This window comes from Bactrocera tryoni, unplaced genomic scaffold (genome assembly GCF_016617805.1).
Source record: "Bactrocera tryoni isolate S06 unplaced genomic scaffold, CSIRO_BtryS06_freeze2 scaffold_7, whole genome shotgun sequence".
Lineage (NCBI taxonomy): Eukaryota > Metazoa > Arthropoda > Insecta > Diptera > Tephritidae > Bactrocera > Bactrocera tryoni.
Genome location: NW_024396366.1, coordinates 19,103,371 through 19,123,332, shown reverse-complemented (window position 1 = coordinate 19,123,332; position 19,962 = coordinate 19,103,371). Strand labels below are relative to the sequence as shown.

Sequence of the window (19,962 nt, the reverse complement as noted above, 5' to 3'; positions counted from 1 at the left end):
GATTGGAATTTAAGTGTACTCTGCCCAATCCACAAAACGGAAGAGCCCACAATCTGCGCCAAGCTCCGTCAGGATCGGAAAGAACCTCTCCGAGCCGTTCGATACCAAACGAGGTTTCAGACAAGGCGGCTTCCTATCGTGCCACTTCTTCAATCTGCTGCTGGAAAAAATAATTCGAGATGTACAACTTAATCGATCAGTAACAATCTTCTATAATAGACTACAGCTGCTGGCATATGTCAATGATTGTGAAATGCGAAAAGATGTATGGTACTTTGCGTGTTGGCCACGGCGAATATCGCATGAGCTTTACGAGATATACAACGACATTGACGTAGTTCAGCGAGTTCAAGTGATAGTGGTTGCGCTGGCTGGGTTATGTCGTATGTATGTACAAAAACACTCCAGCTCTGAAAGTGTACACTGCAATACCCGGCGGGAGAACAGAGGAAGAGGAAGACCTCCACTTCGTTTGAAAGACCAGTCCACCTGGTTTCGCTTGGTATTTCCATTTGGTGCCACGTTGCGAAAAGAAGAAACGACTGGCGGGCTGTTGATAACTAGGCTATAATCGCGTAGGCGGTGTTTACGCCAGTAAAGAAGAAGAAGAAAGTAAAATTTATGCTAAAATTTATCAATTATAAGCAGAAAGATACACTGTTATGAGTAAAACACACTCTCTTATTTTCATTGAGATAACTCACATATTGGCCGACATATGCGGTATAAAATCACGTGGAAGTTCGAAAATCTTTATATTCAGTATATCGATATATTTATCGATGTCTCCGAATAATTATATGGATATTCTGGCCTAACATTATAAGCAATGCTAACCTCTGGACCGTAACTAAACAGCTACCGATCCATATCGAAATTCGACGTCGTAAATAGAAATGAATTGGCAACACTCTGCGAAAGAATCACGATGACATCAGCAGAACAGCGCTAGTTTGGAATCCGCAAGGAAGCCGAAGACTCGGGAAACCAGCCAACACTTGGAGACGGGAAGTCGAAGCAGAAGCACAGAGAGTGGTTATTCTTGGAGAGAAATTAAATTCATAGCTTTAAATAAAATTAATTATCATTTGTTTATTGAGGCCCTATGTTCCACCTAGAAAATATTTATCGGATTGAATCCGTTTTCGACATACAGACTTACCATTATAAGGGAGATATTATCCCTTAATTTTGTATATATATATCTTATATTAATCTTCATTTTCAATCAAAAGTCAACTATAGGTACCGGTGTCTAAACATTCGGTACTTAGGGGCTGGAACAGTTTTAATTGGATTTAAAAAAATTTTGGTCAGAAAATGGCACACACTATAGACATTTTTGTTCATTTTCACAATTTGTATAAGGAATGTAAAATTAATGCTACGTACAAAGTTTTGTCGAAGTCGTTAGGTCGGGTCCCGAGATATTTCATCAAAACGTGGTCGGAGCCACGCCTATCATCCAATTTTTTCATCGGTTGTCATAAAGCTCTTTCAACCATCTCAGTGGTAAAATTTAATGTCTCTGACGTATTTGGTTATTGATTTATTGCGCTTTTAGTAGCGGGATATCCTCCGATCCACTTTCATACTGCAGGTAGAAGTTCTTATAATATTTGTACTCAGCAAAATTGGTTGTTGTAGCTTAAGTGGCTTAGGAGATATGTACATTAAGCTTTTTAGAGAGCGGGGCCACGGCCTCATTTTCAAAAATATGTTTTCACAGATGCCCCTTGATACTGCGATTCTCTGTACCGAATTATAGTTTTACATCTTAATTTCGTGCTTAGTTAAGGGCCTTTATATGTTTTTAGTTAATGGCAGTGGCAGTAATTCCAATACGCCCATCTACGAACTCGAAATCGTTTTTTTTTTCTATTTCGAGATATCTCAATTTTTACTCAAGTTACAGCTTGCACCGACGGACGGACAGACAGGCAATCACCCGGACTTAAACCTTTCTCGTCACCCTGATAATTTATATATACTATATAACTCGCTATACTATATATATCGCTTAGTTTTCACTGTACATATACTTGTATATATTTCTAATTTTAATTAATAAATATTTTCATATATTGATGAACTTACATCTGCAAGCCTTACAATGTAATTGATGCTATTTCCGGACGTCATTCGGTTGTCTTCTTATACCTTTGTGGTTTAGCTTTTTCGCACTGGTATCTGTCGAATTTCGAAATTTAAATCGAATAAACAAGTTCGGGGAGCGGTTGCTAGAATTCGTTGTTGGGCGTTTTATTATCACTTGAATCCAGTTTGTTTTATTTAGTTCAATTGCATTATACATACTTTTAATTACTTTTACACTTGTAATTGATATGTGAAATTGTGTAAACATCTGTTGAGCAGTTTTTAGTTATCTTCTCCACATTTAGGAGTTACAGTCTCGATTTGTTTTATTTTATTTGCCACGCATTCTTCTAAATGTTTCCTCACACTTCCATCCACCCGTTGTCTACATAGTTAACGTAATTGCTTACTTTTTATGTCTTCTCTTAAATTAATTTTTTACACAACTCTAGCTTTTGCTGATATTTATGTATTTTTATTACGGGTAATATAGCTATATATTTATATTTTCTTGCTACTTTTTTTAACACTTTTCTCTAACCCAGTCCTACGTGGGGCGCCAATTAAATTCTTCTTTTAAAATAGATATAATAAAAAATATATTTTTATAGCCTATAGCTATTTTTTCAAATCTTTTATCTTTGGTGATTTATACAGTAAACAATTATAATAGGCAAACTTGCCTTTTATTGCACAAGACGTGTTGAGCTTATAACTAAATGAAATATTAGAATATTGAAATGCGCTTATTCGCAACTTAAGTAAACATCATATCTAATTAAGTCGTGGGTTAGAGGCTGTTGTGTGGCCTGCAGATGCAGTTAACTGTTTCTACATATGTATTCGCCGTTAGGTGGCCGCGTCAGGGCTCGTGTTAACTTGCACATGGTTTTGTATATTTATATAATATATTCTGAAGTATGATTCGAGAATGGATTGCAAACCGTTTGTGTCACGGTGTGAAAATCGAAAGGCAGCCATTCCGGTTTGACTAATACTATTTGATTGGGTGGGTGGTGATAAACATGGGTTTAAATGTTAAGTGAGAGGTTTAATTCACCTCAATAGCGACAATTTTTTTTTTTTTGCCGAAGCCATTAGGGGCCTATACCAGGGAAACTCATGAAAAATTATGCGCTTTTCGTGATTTTTTTTAAAAGGAAGTACTCGATTGCATGTTTCGAACTTCTTTCGACGTACTTAATAAGGTATATTATATTGCAAAAGAACGGAGTAATGTGCTGTCTTCGGAGGTGCAAAAAAAAAAGAAAATGCTCCAACTGCTGACACCATCCGGCTGAATGAGTAGCTGAAACAAACAAATTCAGGTCATTGATGTTGAAGGTATTTCGTATACAATGACCTACGAATTGGAAAAATTACAAATATCAACAAAATGGTGTAAATTTGAAAAAAAAATTCATTTTTTTAAGTAAAACATGGTGGTTTTTCTAAATTGACAATTTTTAACCTATCAAAAAGATCGTTGGTCATTGTATAGTAAATGTATTCAACAATACTCAGTTTTAATTTGAAGTCGATCGGTTAATTTCTCGTTGAGTTTTGATGTCAGTAATTTAAAAAAAAAAATTTTTTTTTTTGCTATCCAAAAACTATTCAAGATAAGTCCTTGCCAATTTCACAGGATATTTTTGAAAATATAAACTATCGAAAAAGCAATTTTTTTTTTTTTGAAAGTGTCACACTGGTATAGCCCCTTAAGCCAGGAATAGGTTTACTCTGAGGAAAAAAATTTTTCATGATTTCCTGCGCCTTACCGACAGAGCTACGGTGGTTTCAATGATCTGTTGGCTTCAATTATTGAAACAACTCAATCTTATATGGATACATAGCTAAATCCCACTACGAAATTCGCCATGCTGACCCATCTGTTCAGAACGGAGCTAAACCGACTAATTCGGATTAATCCAATAAATGCCTGTACGGCAGAAACATATCCATCACTTCGGGCTTTTCTGTGACGGTAGCACACTAACGTGAAGACTATAATACAGTAATACCCCGACTTACGCTACCCCGTTTTACGCGAATTCGAAGATACGCGGTTTTTCATTTTGATTGCCGCGCGCATCGGCTCTCTCGCTCCGCCCACTCAGTGTTCAATTTGCGACAGGTTTAAACGTGTTCCGCGTGAAATTGTTTTAAGTGCGCAGTGCATTTTACTTTTAATTTCTAATTATGTCGTCTAAAAGAACGAAAAATTAGTCATTTGAGCCTAACAAGAAAAGAAAAACACTGTCTTTGGAATGCAAACTGAATATAATTAAAGACTTTGAAACAAAAATGAAAATTTGTGAATTGGCAAAGAAATTTGACCTACCGGAATCAACAGTCCGAACGGTTGTAAAAGGTAAAGAAAAAATTATGACCGCTGTGAAAGACTCTCAATCTTTGAATTCAAGTATCATCCGTAAGCGTCACGGTATTATCGCACAGATGGAAACATTGCTACAGTCATGGTGTGATAATCAAGTAAGAGTGAAAAATTGTCCTGTTGATCAAAATACAGTGTGCTTTCAAGCAAAGCAGATTTTTGAAAAACTAAAAGAAGAAGCTGGGGAGGCGGCTGAAAATGAAGTGTTTAAAGCTAGTAACGGCTGGTTCAGCCGATTTAAGTGTCGTTGTAATTGGCATAGCATCGCAGAGAGTGGAGAAGCGGCAAGCGCTGATAAAGAAACTGCATCTCTCTATCCAGAAAAACTCAAAACAATGATAGATGAAGGTGGCTACACTAGTCAAACTATTTTCAACGTAGATGAAACAGGTCTTTTTTGGAAGAAAATGCCTAAAAGAACTTTTATTGCGCGTGAAGAGAAAACTTTTCCAGGTTTTAAAGCCGCCAAGGATCGATTAACACTGATGGTTGGTGCGAATGCAGCTGGAGATTGTAAATTAAAACCTCTGTTAGTTTATCGCTCAGAAAATCCAAGAGCCTTAAAAAATAAATCTAAAGCTGGTTTGCCTGTCATTTGGAAGTCTAATGCAAAAGCTTGGGTGACAGCTTCTCTTTTTGAAGACTGGTTTGGCCATCATTTTATTCCTGAAGTTGAACGTTACTGCCGATTAAAAGAAATCCCATTTAAAGTGATGCTACTAATTGATAATGCGCCAGGTCATCCTCCCGCAACTCTAATTAATTTTGATCCACGTGTGGAAGTTGTATTTTTGCCACCAAACACTACCAGCTTGCTTCAACCAATGGACCAGGGAGTCATTAAAACATTTAAAGCTTACTACACAAGGCGGTCATTTGCACATCTACATGAAGCTATGAGACAAAACAATGAGCTTTCTGTTAAAGACTTTTGGAAGCAATTCAATGTTTTAGATGCTGTAAGAATTATTGGACAATCTTGGAATGAGGTTTCACAAAAAACTCTCAATGGTGTCTGGAAAAAACTGTGTCCATTTTTTTTCACCTCTGAAACCCAAGGAGAAACCATTTCAGATCCTGAACAAATCGATAGCATAATAGATATCGATATCGCCAAGCAATTAAATTTAGAGGTCGATAATGATGACGTTCAAGAATTGCTAGATTCACACAATCAAGAGCTAACAATTGACGAGGTTATAGAAATGCGTAAGTATCTGAGCAAGATATTGACCAAACTGATTCGCTAGACCCAGTTGAATCGGTAAATCAAATGACAATTGCAAACTTAACAGAAGGGCTCAATTCAATTGAAAAGGGGTTACAAATTTTAGAAAAAATTGATTCTAATGAAGAACGCATTCCTACTACAAAACGAGGGATAAAAAAATTACTGGTATGCTACGAGGAAATTTTACGTGAAAAGAAGAAAAATTTAACCTGTCAGGCAACACTGTTAGAATATATGAAGCCTTCGACATCAAAATAACTTCGGTTTAGCTTACTTTATTCATAACAATGTAATATTTTTTTATTATCCTACACTTTATTAAACATTTTTCTTCTAAATTATTGTTTTCTTTAAACTCTGGTCCCGATTAAACAAACTTTATATGTATTTCTATGCAACGTTGAACCCCGACTTACGCGAATTCGACTTACACGGCAACCGCTCGGACCCACCTATCGCGTAAGTCCGGGGTATTACTGTATTACATTTTTCGAATTTTGAAATTAGGCGTTGAGTAGCGCGCACAGAAGGAGCATTCCGGTGACGTTTTTTTGCGCGAAGAGTTCTGACAGTAGTCACCGCAGCACGCACTTTTGCGTAATAATCTTGGACAATTTCCAAGCATTGTACCAAAATTAAACGTGACATGATGTTATTGCAAACCGCACTGAACACACGGACAAATCTAAACACAAATCCCTATGCAAAAGATTTATAAACAGCAAAATTGGTTGTTGTAGCTTAAATAGTTTAGGAGATACATATGTACATTAAAATTTTTAGAGAGCGGGGCCCAGGCCACATTTTCAAAAATATGTTTTCACAGATGCCCCTTGATAAAGCTGTGAAAATCAGGTAATCGCCATTAGTACCAGTATAGAGTGCGTTAAGGTACAAATATGTTGGTAGAGAACATTCGTTATGAACGAGCCTTATTTTTTTCTGTTTGGTTAGCGAGACATCTGTCAAACCTATTAATGATTTAATTCAATTAAAATTAAGAGAAAAACAAGTGAAGGCTTCATCAAACTAGAATCCACTGTTTCAAATTGTTTGTCGGTTTTATCGATTCAAAACATCTCCACAGATAGCTGGGACCCTATTCTGGTAAATATAGCATTATCAGAAAAATCGCTACTTTTGTGGGAGCAATCGATCTCATCGCGAAGAAAATGCCCAACGTGACAGCAAATAACATAATTTCTTACTACCCAATATGAAATTGCAGAAAGTGTAGACAAAAAACTAGTCAAAACGAAAAACTTTCAAAACGACCTAAATAGAAGCTTCAATAGATCCCAAGCTAGTGCCAACAATAATTTAAATAGAAGAGTCAATCGTTCATATCCCAACAGTATAAACAAATGTCATGCGAATTGTGTAGAGCAGGCCACAAGCTCAAATCTTGCGAGAAATTCAAAAAATTTATTATTAGCGAACGAAACAATTTCGTAAGAAAGAAAATACTTTTTTTGTAGGTAACGTTAAGAAAACACAGGAAAACACTAAAAGAGAAGCTGCAGGAGAAGTGGCAGTTAACAACACCCGTTGAACTTGAACTCTTATCTGTTTCAATCCCTTAATTTTTTAAATTCTCAATAAAAATGTAACTGAAACGAAACTTCATCACTACTATTCCCCTATAATTTTTTTACTCAGCTAGATTCATAGATATGGTCCATACGAATCTTTTTTCGCCCCAATCACAGCAACAATAGCAGTTTCACTGGATCGAAATTTTCTAACAGTGGAATTAGCAGTCACCGAACTCTCTTTTTCATAGAAATACCAAGTTTGGAAACAAAGTATTACTACTCTAAAATTTTTGAAAATAAAATACAAGTATTTTTTTACATTATCAATCCAATTGCAATATTGCGGCGCAATTTAAAGTGTTAAAGGAATAAAAAAATTAACCGAATATTAAATTTTTGATTTCTACTTTTTTTTTTCTTTACTGGCGTAGACACCGCTTACGCGATTCTAGCCGATTTCGCTACAAGGCGCCAATTGGAAATGCCAAGCGAAGCCAGGTCCTTCTCCACATGGTCTTTCTAACGGAGTGGAGGTCTACCTCTTCCACTACTTCCCCTTGGCGGGTAGTGCGTCTAATACTTTCAGAGTTGGAGTGATTTCGTCCATACGTACGACATGATCTAGCCAGCGTTGCCGCTGGCTCTTCATTCGCTGAACTATGTCAATGTCGTCGTATAACTCATAAAGCTCATCGTTCCATCGAATGCGATATTTGCCGTGGCCAACGCACAAAGGACCATAAATCTTTCGCAGAACCTTTCTCTCGAAAACTCGCAACGTTGACTCATCAGTTGATGTCATCGTCCATGCCTCTGCACCATAAAGCAGGACGGGAATAATGAGTACTTATAGAGTTTAATTTTTGTTCGTCGAGTGATGACTTTACTTCTCAATTGCATACTCAGTCCAAAGTAGCACCTGTTGGCAAGAGTTTTTTTGCGTTGGATTTCTAGGCTGACATTGTTGTTGCTGTTAATGCTGGTTCCAAGATAGACGAAATTATCTACAACTTCGAAGTTATGAATGTCAACATTGACGAGAGAGCCAAGTCGTGAGTGCGACGACTGTTTGTTTGATGACAGGAGATATTTCGTCTTGGCCTCGTTCACTGCCATACCCATTTGCTTTGCTTCTTTATCCAATCTGGAGACGCGAGTGTTGATTATCAATATCATCGGCATACACCAGCAGCTGTACACTCTTATAAAAGACTAGCGGGCCCGGTGCCTGCTTCACACGGCAAAACAAAATAAGAAAAGAAACACACTTGTTTTTAATAAAGTTGGTTTTGTTCCCTATTATTCATCTTTTAATTCTAGTTTCTTACAATCTTAGACTATGTATCACTTAAACTATCTTAGAGCTCTTTCGAAGACAACATTTTTGGTTTTGTCATTAGTTGTTGTGTAGATAAAGAGAACTGAAGGCTTGCCAACACGTGAACACGATACATATAACTGGCCGTGTGAAAAGCAAGGATATTCTAAATCAATTCCACACAATTCCAACGATTGCCCTTGCGCTTTATTTATCTTAATAGCAAATGCAAGACGTATTGGAAACTGTAGTCTTTTGAATTCAAAAGGTAAATCTGATGGAATCAAAACATCTTCACCTTTAAACTTTCCCTTTAAAATTGTTGCTTCGATCAAATTGTCCATGACCTTTTTAACCGCTAATCTTGTCCCATTGCATAATCGTGGTTGATTTATATTTCGAAGCATAATAATGGGAGCACCCACTTTCAATTGTAAAAGATGAGGTGGAAATCCGGATAAATCCAATGAATTCAAAAATTCATTCGTCTTGATTCGTAACCGTGTCAACTGATTGATATGTTACAACTTCGCCAGGAACATGGGTTAAAATGTCTGCATTCATTTGACCAACGTCTTTATTTTTAGCGGACAGTATAGCTCTTTCAGCTTACCAATTATGATTGCGATAATTTTCTGCAATATTTGGAAAAACACTTGACACCAATTCTTCTTTTGTCGGTGCAATATTACAAACGTTATCTGCTAAAGTGATTAAGCCAGTTTCACGATCAACAGCAAGTTGACCATTGCCTATTGCCAACAGTTGCCTTGAAAATGTGTCGGCCGATGGATCGTTTGAATTTGTACTCGCACATTTGTAGTCAAATTGTCATCTGCTGTTGTTGAACGGGGAATCACAGGCAATGTCTGACGAAAATCACCAGCCAACAGAATCAAAGCGCCACCAAATATCTCTTGATCATTACTACGCAAGTAAATGCAATGTCCTGTCTAACGCTTCCACTGATTTCTTATGGGCCATTGTACATTCATCCCACACTATTAATTTGCATTGTTGCAAACCTTTGCCCATTCCCGAATTTTTGGAAACATTATAGGTGGGATTTTCATTTACATACATTCATATTCAGTGGTAATTTAAGTGCAGAATGGGCTGTCCGACCACCATCTAATAACGTCGCTGCTATTCCAGACGATGCAAGTGCCAATGCTATATTACTCTGTGATCTTATAGTCGCTAATAGCAAGGAAATCGGAAATGTTTTGCCAGTTCCTCCTGGAGCGTCTAAAAAAACATTCCTCTAGTTTCGTTTCGTACTGATTCCATTATGGTATCATATGCGTGTCTCTGTTCTGGATTCAATTTATGCAAATTCAAGTTTATAAATGTGGTCAATTCATTCAAATCATATTGTTTTTCACGATTTATTTCTTGATTGAATGCATCATGTATTGGTCGATTTGGAGCTGGCAAACCCAATTGTGTCAAAGCTTAATTTGCAATTACCAAACAAATATCTTCAATGATAATCAATGCCTCATTAAACATTTCAAGTGTAATCATTAAATCGTTATTTCCAGCAATTCGTCGCATTCGATGCAAAATGTCTTCGATCATAAAATCCTTAAAATTTTCCCATAATTGGAAAACATGTTGCAATAATAATAGCAAATAATGTTCGTATTTGATGAGGAGAACCTGTTGCTGATGCATCCCTAACTGTCGCATCCCAGTGTCTATCATCTTCCAGTAAATGCAATTCCTGACATGCTTGTCGAAAAGTGTGACACTGTAGGCCGTTAACTCTTTTCAAATTCAAAAAAGATGTAGGCCCACGAACATGAATCAATAATAGATTCAAATAAAAACATTCAGCATGACTGGGATGCACTGTGTAGAGACGTCCAATGGTATCACTTTCAAAAATGTCAGCATAACCTTGTACTGGTCTTCCTTGCTTACGTCTGTTCCATTTCTTTCCAGATGCATTCCAAGTGTAATATGTTGGTACTTGTGAATAAAGCAATGGTTTAGCAAATTGATCACTTTGAGACAATTCGAAAAACGATAATAATGTAGTTGATGGTGGTCGCTCTGCAATTTGCTGTTCAGTATCAACTGTGAAATATACACGTTGTCCATGTTCCAAATGTACTGACAAATGAATAACTGTCGGATTTCGATCATTGCTACTGGTATACCTTCCCATTTGATATTATGTTATTTCATCATTTCGGTTCTCTGCAACACCAAACACAGCCATGTCGCTGTCTTTATTTATATACTTGCAGATGTATTTAACCGATTTAACAGAATTGCAACATTCTACATTGATATGAGCTTTCAATGCTTTTGATAGTATTGGCGAATAGGGGACAACCCACCTATTATCAACTGTAATATCTTGATTATTGACTCGTAGATTGATTAATTTGCCATTATCATCTGTTGAGCGTCGGCGATACAATGGGTAACCATCATTTCCATTAATTGTCTCGGAAATTAAATCTCTGTGATACCGCTTCGGGCATTTCCCATCTTTCATACATGGCGAATTAATATTTAGAACACCACATGGTCCATGAATCATACAACATCAAATAAACCTGGATCGATTTCCTGATCAGGAATTTCTGCTGAGATGATGTCATCTGTTTGGTCGCTTGTTATTTTGTTGACTAACCATACCAAAATATGGGCATGTGGTAATCCTCTCTTATGACATTCCACCGAATACATCCAACATCGAACTTCGCCGAAAACTTGACGTTTAACAATAAAATCCATCAATGACTTCAGCTTCTGTCTAAGTACTCGTGCAGTAATGTCGTTACGGTCTGTAGAAGATTGCCCTTCATATAAATATTGCTTGATTTCGTCCCATTGTTGATTACATGTAAATGTAATAAACAAATCTGGTAGACCATACAAACGAACATAGCAAATGGCATCTTGTGCATATTCATGCATGTGCCTTGGACTGCCTCTGTAATTTGCTGGTAAAATAACAACTTGTCCAACATTGTCAACATTTCCATCATTATTGAGATGTACATACGAGTATATATTCTTCTGATCGCAACTTCCGTTGATTGAATCGAATAAAGTTCAAACGCTCTGTTTCTATCTTTGCATACATGTCTAAGACAAATTGATGAAAGAGTCTCTGACATTTCAAAATATGATTTTCCTGATTTTGTCGTATCATAATTCTATGTGCATAATAGTTCATAGCGCTGACATTTTTATTGACTTCACGTTCTGAAGAGAAAAAAAACAAATGGAAATTTAAATCATTTCATACTAATTCTTGTTAAACAAAATTGGAAGAGTATATTAAATACATCAAGCACTCACGTGGATTTGCGGGATCTACCATTTTTAAATTAATAGAGTATCCATCTTCACCCCGACAAAACAAAATTGGGTACTGTAGGACATCGTAAGAGCGATGTGTTTCACAAACACGTTGTAATTGATTATTTCTTCTACGCAATATAATGTAACGTGATTGAAACTCATCGCCGACAATCACCTCAGCAACTTCATTATTTATAGGTGCATTAAATCTTCGTTCGTGTTCTCCAATTGGTCTTCTATCAGCACGAATCACGATTTTATGATCATCAGACGGCATCTGATCAAGTGCTGTCCGAAAAGTATTAATCAAATCATAATGTTCATAAAACAATGCTTGCAATTCACGTATTATTATTCTTCTAGCACTTGTGAATATTGAACAACGTGCACCTACTTCTTTTTCATTGTTGCCAAGGAAGTAGATTTGCAAGAACTGGCGGTTTGCATCTGGAAATGGCAATAATCAACCAATCTTATAAAAATTTGCCCTTGTATCTGAAATTGTGAGGCAAAATAAGATTGGTTAGAACTTGTGAAAAGTTCTGAAATGTCGCTGTATGCTTCATTCGAAATTCCCAGAGCCGAAATTACCTTAAATGTCGGCATGAAATTATTTCGTATTACATTCGTCGCTCTAAAGGAAGTCATTTTAAAGCACGAATTATACATTTGGATATTATCCAAAAAATGTTTCGATTGCGGCGTTGTTCCTGAAATTAATGTTGCCAATGGTTCCGATTGGTATTGTAATTCTGGTAATCTCACTTGTGCACGTGTAAGCCATAAATAAAGATATTAAAGTGAAATTTGGCACAAAGGATCGCATTAGGGAGGGGCATATTTGGATTTAATTTTTTTTGAAAAGTGGGCGTGGCCCCGCCCCTACTAAGTTTTTTGTACGTATCTCGGAAACAGCTATAGCTATGTCAACCAAACTCTACAGAGTCGTTTCCTTCAGGCATTTCCATATACAGTTCAAAAATAGAGGAAATCGGATAATAACCACGCCCACCTCCCATACAAAGGTTATGTTGAAAATCACTAAAAGTGCGTTAACCGACTAACAAAAAACGTCAGAAACACTAAATTTTACGGAAGAAATGGCAGAAGGAAGCTGCACCCAGGATTTTTTTAAAAATTGAAAATGGGCGTGGCGTCGCCCACTTATGGACCAAAAACCATATCTCAGGAACTACTCCACCGATTTCAATGAAATTTGGTATATAATATTTTCTTAACACCCTGATGACATGTAAGAAATATGGGTGAAATCGGTTCACAACTACGCCTTCTTCCAATATAACGCTATTTTGAATTCCATCTGATTCCTTCTCTGTATAATATATACATTAGGAACCAATGATGATAGCGGAATTAAACTTTACACAAATATGGTATTTGAGCTGAGGTAACCCTTGTGGGAAAATTGTCGTGATCGGATTATAACTTTTCAAGGTCCCTGATATCGAACACGAAGAATTCAGTGCCTAACCTAACCTAACCTAATTTTTCACCGAAAATATCGGTAAATCTTTCAGATATTTTCATGTAATTCAGAGGGCATCAGTTTTATATTCTCGCAATAAAGTTGCTAATAACGGTATCTCGATTAACTCGAACTTTGCCCTTCCTTACTTGTTTTTTTTTTTCAAAATTTTGCCACCAACGGGTCTTGTTTAAACTATGTATGTATGTCACCACCACCGTTGTCTTCCCACAATTTTTAATACTTCACGTTTTTTTCGTTGTTTTTTTTTGTTAACTGTGTCACTTCACCACCGTTGTCTTTTAACCACTTTTGTTTTTAGTTTGGATTGGAATTTTTAGTTTCCGTAAAAGGTTTTATGTTTTTTATCACTAGTGCCGTCCGGTACGGCTCGAAGGACCATAGAAAATCGTTATAAAAAACTCGCGGCAACTCACCTATGCTTTGGCGTCGACTCTACTCAATATCGAATAAAAGCGGGAAAATCGTTATAAAGAACTCGTAGCAGACTGACGATACGTATGTATATGCGTGCGGATAGTACAAGAAAGAGGCTCGGCGCCGTCCGTCAGTCCCTTTTGTCCATTGTGTCCGGGGTCCTCGTGTGTGGTGTATATGATGCAGGTGTGTTGAGTGTGAGGTGTGGATGATGAATATGGTGTAGATGTGTTGCTTATGATGTGTGGATGATATAGATCAGGCCCGTCCAACATAATTTTGTGAAGGGCCAGGTTTAGCATTTTCATAACCGTAGCGGGCCAAAAAAAAATAAAATGACCTTCAGTTTTGGTATATTTATTTATTCATACTAAGCAACATCACATAAACCTTAATATTTTATTATTAATGTAACTATGGCCTTAGCATATAAAGATATTCTTATTCTTAAAATCTAATTAATGAGATGTCTGAAATTTTTTCTGTTTGCACAGCGCATCTATGTGAGCTGGAGTTTTAGAAGTGGCTATGCACAAAATGCCTTTAAGATGGCTATCTAATTAAGATGATCTGGTTTCTGATTTGTTAAATTTCATGCGAGAAAACAGCTGCTCAAACATACGCACTACTCAAATAAAGAATAATGTTGAAGATAGCCAGCTTAGTAAGGTTTGGGTATTGACTGGGTGTAATATACTTTTTGTAAAATTCAATTAAGGTTAGAAGACAATTATTATATGCTGTTTTTAGATGAGAGCTGCTTTGCAATTCTATTAACTCCAGCTGTAAACTCTGCGCAGCGCCTTCAATTTCAACATCAAATGGATTTTGAAATACTTTCATGCAGGGAGTTTGTGATTTGAAGTCTGCGAATCTGTCGTCAAACTCGTTCCTTAATCTTTGTAACATCAACACGTACTTGTCAAAATCCAGGGTATCTTGCTTTTTGTAGATAAGGTTTCCCAATGAATAAACTGCTTTTGTTCCAGCTGCTTTTCCAACAATAAAAGCTGATTTGTGAAAGCTAGAACGTGTTCGTATAACTGTGTGCATAGTTGGTCTTTCCTTTGTAGTTTTAAGTTAAGATCAGAAAGATATTTAGTTATATCAACCAGCAAAGCCAGATCAGCCAACCACTCCTGGAGTAAGGAAAGTAATTTCTTGGTCTTTGTTGCCAAGAAAAATCTTTAAGTCGTCCAGCAGGGAATAGAATCGTTTTAGTGTGGCTGCTCTGCTGAGCCAGCGAACGCGACTGAAGTATACAATGTCTTCGTGATCTGAACCGACATCAGCCAGAAAAGCCTGGAACTGTCTGTGGTTAAGCCCTCTTGCGCGTATAAAATTAACTGTCTGCACTACTTTATCCATCACGTGTTTCAGGCCTATACAACTGGGATGCCCAAAGACTATAAGAGATGGCGGGCCGGATGAAGGGCCTATGCGGGCCGGATGGTGGCCCGGGGGCCGTATGTTGAACAGGCCTGATATAGATGGTGTAGTCGTGTTGAGAATGGTGTGTATGTGCGGGGTGTAGGAGTATTATCGTATATTAAGAGGGGGGTCAGGTGCTCATTTAGCCACCGGGTGAAACCTTATTTCCCAAATCCAATGAGATGTAAGTCATGTCAACTCTATGAAGAAGTATAGCAATTCTTCACCTGCTTGTGAAACTTGTTACTTCCCTCCTCACGGCTCGGTGCAATGTTAACGCATCTTATGCGCTCATTGCGCTGATGAGCATCCATCATATTGGAATACATGCCCAAGATACATTCAACCAAAACAAATTCTTAAAATTAAAACAGAGAACAAATGTACGATGCGGGAGGCTGTAAAATTACAAAAAACACAAGTGCCCTGCCTTCCTTACACTCCTTTTGCAGGAATAGTAAAACAAAGCAAATCAAACAACTACAAGAACTCAAGAATGTCTACAACAAATTTCATTCATACACCTTCCGAATCTAATAAAACTTCTTCTGAGGTCTCTCACACTGACACTGTACAGAGCACTAACACTGCTCAAACATGTCTTACCTCAAACGTCAACAACGACTTGCAACACTTCAGCAACCTCTTCTTACGTTCAAAAATCAAATAATGCTCCAGAAAAAAGCTACGCTATAAGTCCGGTAAACTCTCAATCTCTCCCATTTGTTTCTCTCAATTCCTCCTCCCAAAGCATTTTTAAGAGCTTTGCTAATAAAACGACATCTCAAGCAACTAACTCCTCTCATTCATTTATCAGCGACTGCAACCTCACCACACTTCAAACGCAACACTTTTTGCTAAAGCAACATCGAGGTAAACCAGTTTGATCGTATAAAACGTCTCTATCGCAGATTTACCGAGTTTCACACAAAATTTAATTGCGTACCTCTGCTCTAACGAACGCTTGAATATATGTATGTATAACATATTTAATTTTTTTTGTACAATTTGTTTTGTTTTCACATATAATGTATAAACTATTAAATTATTATTTTTTGTTTGCGTTTGTAATCCATTTATTGATTTTTTGTTGTTCTTGTTTATTTATTGCATAACGATTTTGTTTTGTTTGCTTCTTTTTTTTGTTTTTTTAATTATTTTTAATATTTTTAGCATGTATATTATTTAAATCATTAAATATAAAGGTCGGTTGTTCTTTATGACGAACATTTTTATAATTTTTAACGTAACCCTTATTCCTGCATTCTTGATCATTTTATCTATGCAGATTTCATTTATTCAAATATCTTTTCTTTTCATTAATAATTTTTGTGTATATATTTGTTTTATTAAAATTTTCTATTTCCACATTAATTGTTTTTTCTTTCATAAGGAAAAGGTATGAATTATTGTAGTAGTCAATGGATTTGCTTACTTTGTCTTTAATGCCTAACAAGTTATTTTCTATGTTTAACATCCTCATTTTTTCAGTTAGTGTATTATGTAACCTCTCAATGTCGGCGTTTAAAGTATGTTTATTTGGTTTTGTTAGATGTAAATTTATATTTTCTGTTCTGAGGCAATCCCTAATGTTTACGCTTTTAAATTCGTTGTCTGTTATCAATTTTTCAAAATGTCTTTTCTGTGATTGGTATTGTCTTAGTTTCTCAATTATTGTTTGGTTATTTCTGTCCTCAAGGTAGTAGGCAGTAGCAAATTTTGAAAAACGATATATAAATGTTAAAAAATTAGATTTTGAATTCGTATAAATGTGTATATGTATGATCTGATTATCCTTCGGTCAGTGCGAACTTAGGTTTCACTGGCTTGCGATCGTATTTTATTCTATTGTATGTATCGCAATTATTATATACTTCTGTATCAAAGTTTTTAAATTTGGATAATACAAGTATATACAGTTTTTCAATCCTTCGCAGCTTTCATTAATACCAGTGTGACCTTTTTCACTTTTATGGTACATGTGAATTTGTCTAAATGTTTCGTTTTCTGAAGCCATATCTTTTGCGTTGTAAGAACATCTGTATATGTCAATATCATCGGCATACGCCAGCAGCTGTACACCCTTATAAAAGATTGTACTCTATCTATTAAGTTCTGCAACTCCTTTTAGAGCTGTCGAAAGCAGCTTGGAAATCGACGAAGAGGTGGTGTGTGTCGATTCTCCTTTCACAGGTCTTTTCCAAAATTTGGCGCATGGTGAATATCTGGTCTGTTGCTAATTTGCCAGGTCTAAGGCCACACTGATAAGGTCCAATCAGTTTGTTGACGGTGGGCTTTAATCTTTCACACAATACGCTCGATAGAATCTTAAACGCGATGTTGAGGAGACTTATCCCAGGGTAGCTGGCGCAGATTGTGGGGTCTCTTGTTTGTGGATTGGGCAAAGCACACTTAAATTCCAATCGTTGGAAATGTTTTCGTCCAACAATATTTTGCAAAGAAGCAGATGCATGTTATTTACCAATTTTTCGCCGCCGTGTTTGAGTAGCTCGGGCGGCAATCCATCGGCTCCCGCCGATTTGTTGTTCTTCAGACGGGTATTTGCTATTCGAACTTCTTCATGGGCGGGCAATGGAACGTCTGCTCCATCATCACAGATTGAAGAATCGGGTTCGCTTTCTCCTGGCGTTGAACTTTCACTGTCATTCAGCAGGCAGGAGATGTGTTCCCTCCATAATTTTAGTATGCTCTGGGCATCGGTCACTAGATCACCTTTGGGGTTTCTACAATAGTATGCTCCGGTCTTGAAACCTTCTGTTAGCCGCCGCATTTTTCGTAGAATTTTCGAGCATTACCCCTGTCGGCCAGCTTATCAAGCTCTTTATACTCACGCATTTCCGCCTTTTTCTTTTTTTTTGTCTGCAGATGCGTCTCGCTTCCCTCTTCAACTATCGGTATATATCCCATCCCGCAAGTGTTGTGGTTGATCATAACGTTGCGAGGTAGGCAGTCTGTTTTCTCTCCGCTGCAGCACGGCACTTCTCGTCGTAAGGAGCTTGAAATGCCGTCCCTCAGTCCGCTTATATCGACTTGTTCGCGAGTTCGAGTAGAAAACCCTTTATCTATCTGTTGTGGTTGCAGCTTCTCGTTATCGAACCTTCATTGTGTGTGTTGGCTCGTGTTGTTTGCTGCAAAGAGGCGGGTGCGAATCATGGCTGCAACAAGATGGTGGCCCGAGTCGATGTTAGGACCTCGGAGCGCAGGCACATCTAAAACACTCTAGACGTGTCTTCCGTCTATCACATCATGATCGATCTGGTTGGTGGTTTTTCGATCCGGAGACAAACAGGTAGCTTGGTGATCAGCCGCAACCTAGTTGGGAATGTTTCGTCGTGTATGCTGAATTTACCGATCGTAGTGCCAAAGATACTTTCTTTGCCCACCCTGGCGTTAAAGTCGCCAAGCACGATTTTGATGTCGTGGCGGGAGCAGCTCTCACAGGAGCGCTCCAAGCGATCATCGTCCTTTTCTTCCGTCGGGGCGTGGGCGCAGATCAGCGATATGGTGAAGAAATTCGCTTTGATGCGGATTGTGGCTAGACGTTCCTTCACCGGGGTGAATCACAGTACTCGGCGACGGAGTCTCTTTCCCACTACAAATCCAACACCAAACTTGCGCTCCTTTATATGGCCACTGTAGTAAATGTCACATGGACTTACTCGTCTCAGTCCTTGTCCCGTCTATCGCATTTCTTGGAGGGCGGTGATGTCAGCCTTTAATCTAACGAGGACATCAACCAGTTGGGCAGCAGGACCTTCTCAATTAATTAATCCGACATTCTAGGTGCATGCCTTCAAATCGTAATCCTTATTTAGTTTGCCAAGGTCGTCATCAAAAGGGGGGTCACTCATCCGAGGCCTGTTGTTTATTTTTCATTGAGTGCGTTCTTTACATGGCGGGCACGTACGTTCGTAGCACAACCCTGCGGAGGGAATGTTTCGCTTTTTCACTTCAGCTCACCTTTGAACGGATGTTCTTAGGTTATCCAGAGGATTCTTGGTCAAAGACCGGAAGTCGTGAGCTTCTTGTCCAGATAAACAACACCATTTTGTTAATAAAATCTTTCAAAACAAGTCCTTGAAACTTTGCTGGAGCATTTTGTAGACCAAAAGACATCCGAACGTATTCATAATGTCCGTAGGGGGTAGAAAAAGCAGTTTTCAACTTTTCTTTTTCTTTGACAAGGATTTGGCGAAATCCTTTTGCTGTGCTCGCCCAAGTTTTTCTATTATATTGTCGACGTTCGGTATTGGAAATTTGTCATCCGTTGTAATTTCTATTAATTTGCGATAATCTACAACATGAAACAGTATTATTTTCTATTTGTAGCTTAGGGTGTGTCATTCTGGTATCTTTGGCACTACGGTCGGTAAGTTCAGCCTACACGACGAAACATCCCCAAATGTATCGAGGCTGATCGACTTCGGCGGGGTCCGGAACATGGTTATCTGTAGTAGCAGATTCCAGAATAAGAAAATTTATCAAGCCACCTGTCTGTCTCCGGCTCGAAACACCACCAACCAGATCGATCGTGTTGTGATAGGCGGAAGACACGTCTCCAGTGCTTTAGATGTGCGTGCGCTCCGAGGTATTAACATCGTTTCGGACTACTATCTTGTTGCAGCCACGATTCGCACCCGCCTCTGTGCAGCAAAAAACGCGAGCCAACAAACACAAGGAAGGTTC

At 37.7% G+C, this 19,962-nt stretch overlaps 1 protein-coding gene across 1 annotated transcript; it reads left to right on the top strand.

Annotated features, from left to right (window-relative positions):
• The first annotated feature begins 4,401 nt into the window (after nt 1–4,401).
• Nucleotides 4,402–5,742, top strand: LOC120781831 (tigger transposable element-derived protein 1-like). The gene has a single exon (XM_040114052.1). The coding sequence runs from the start codon at nt 4,402–4,404 to the stop codon at nt 5,740–5,742; it is 1,341 nt and encodes a 446-aa protein (XP_039969986.1).
• The last annotated feature ends 14,220 nt before the right edge of the window (nt 5,743–19,962 follow it).

What these genes read in the sequence shown, in the direction of transcription:
- LOC120781831 (XM_040114052.1), top strand. Translation starts at nt 4,402, where the DNA reads ATGAAAATTTGTGAATTGGCAAAGAAATTTGACCTACCGGAATCAACA.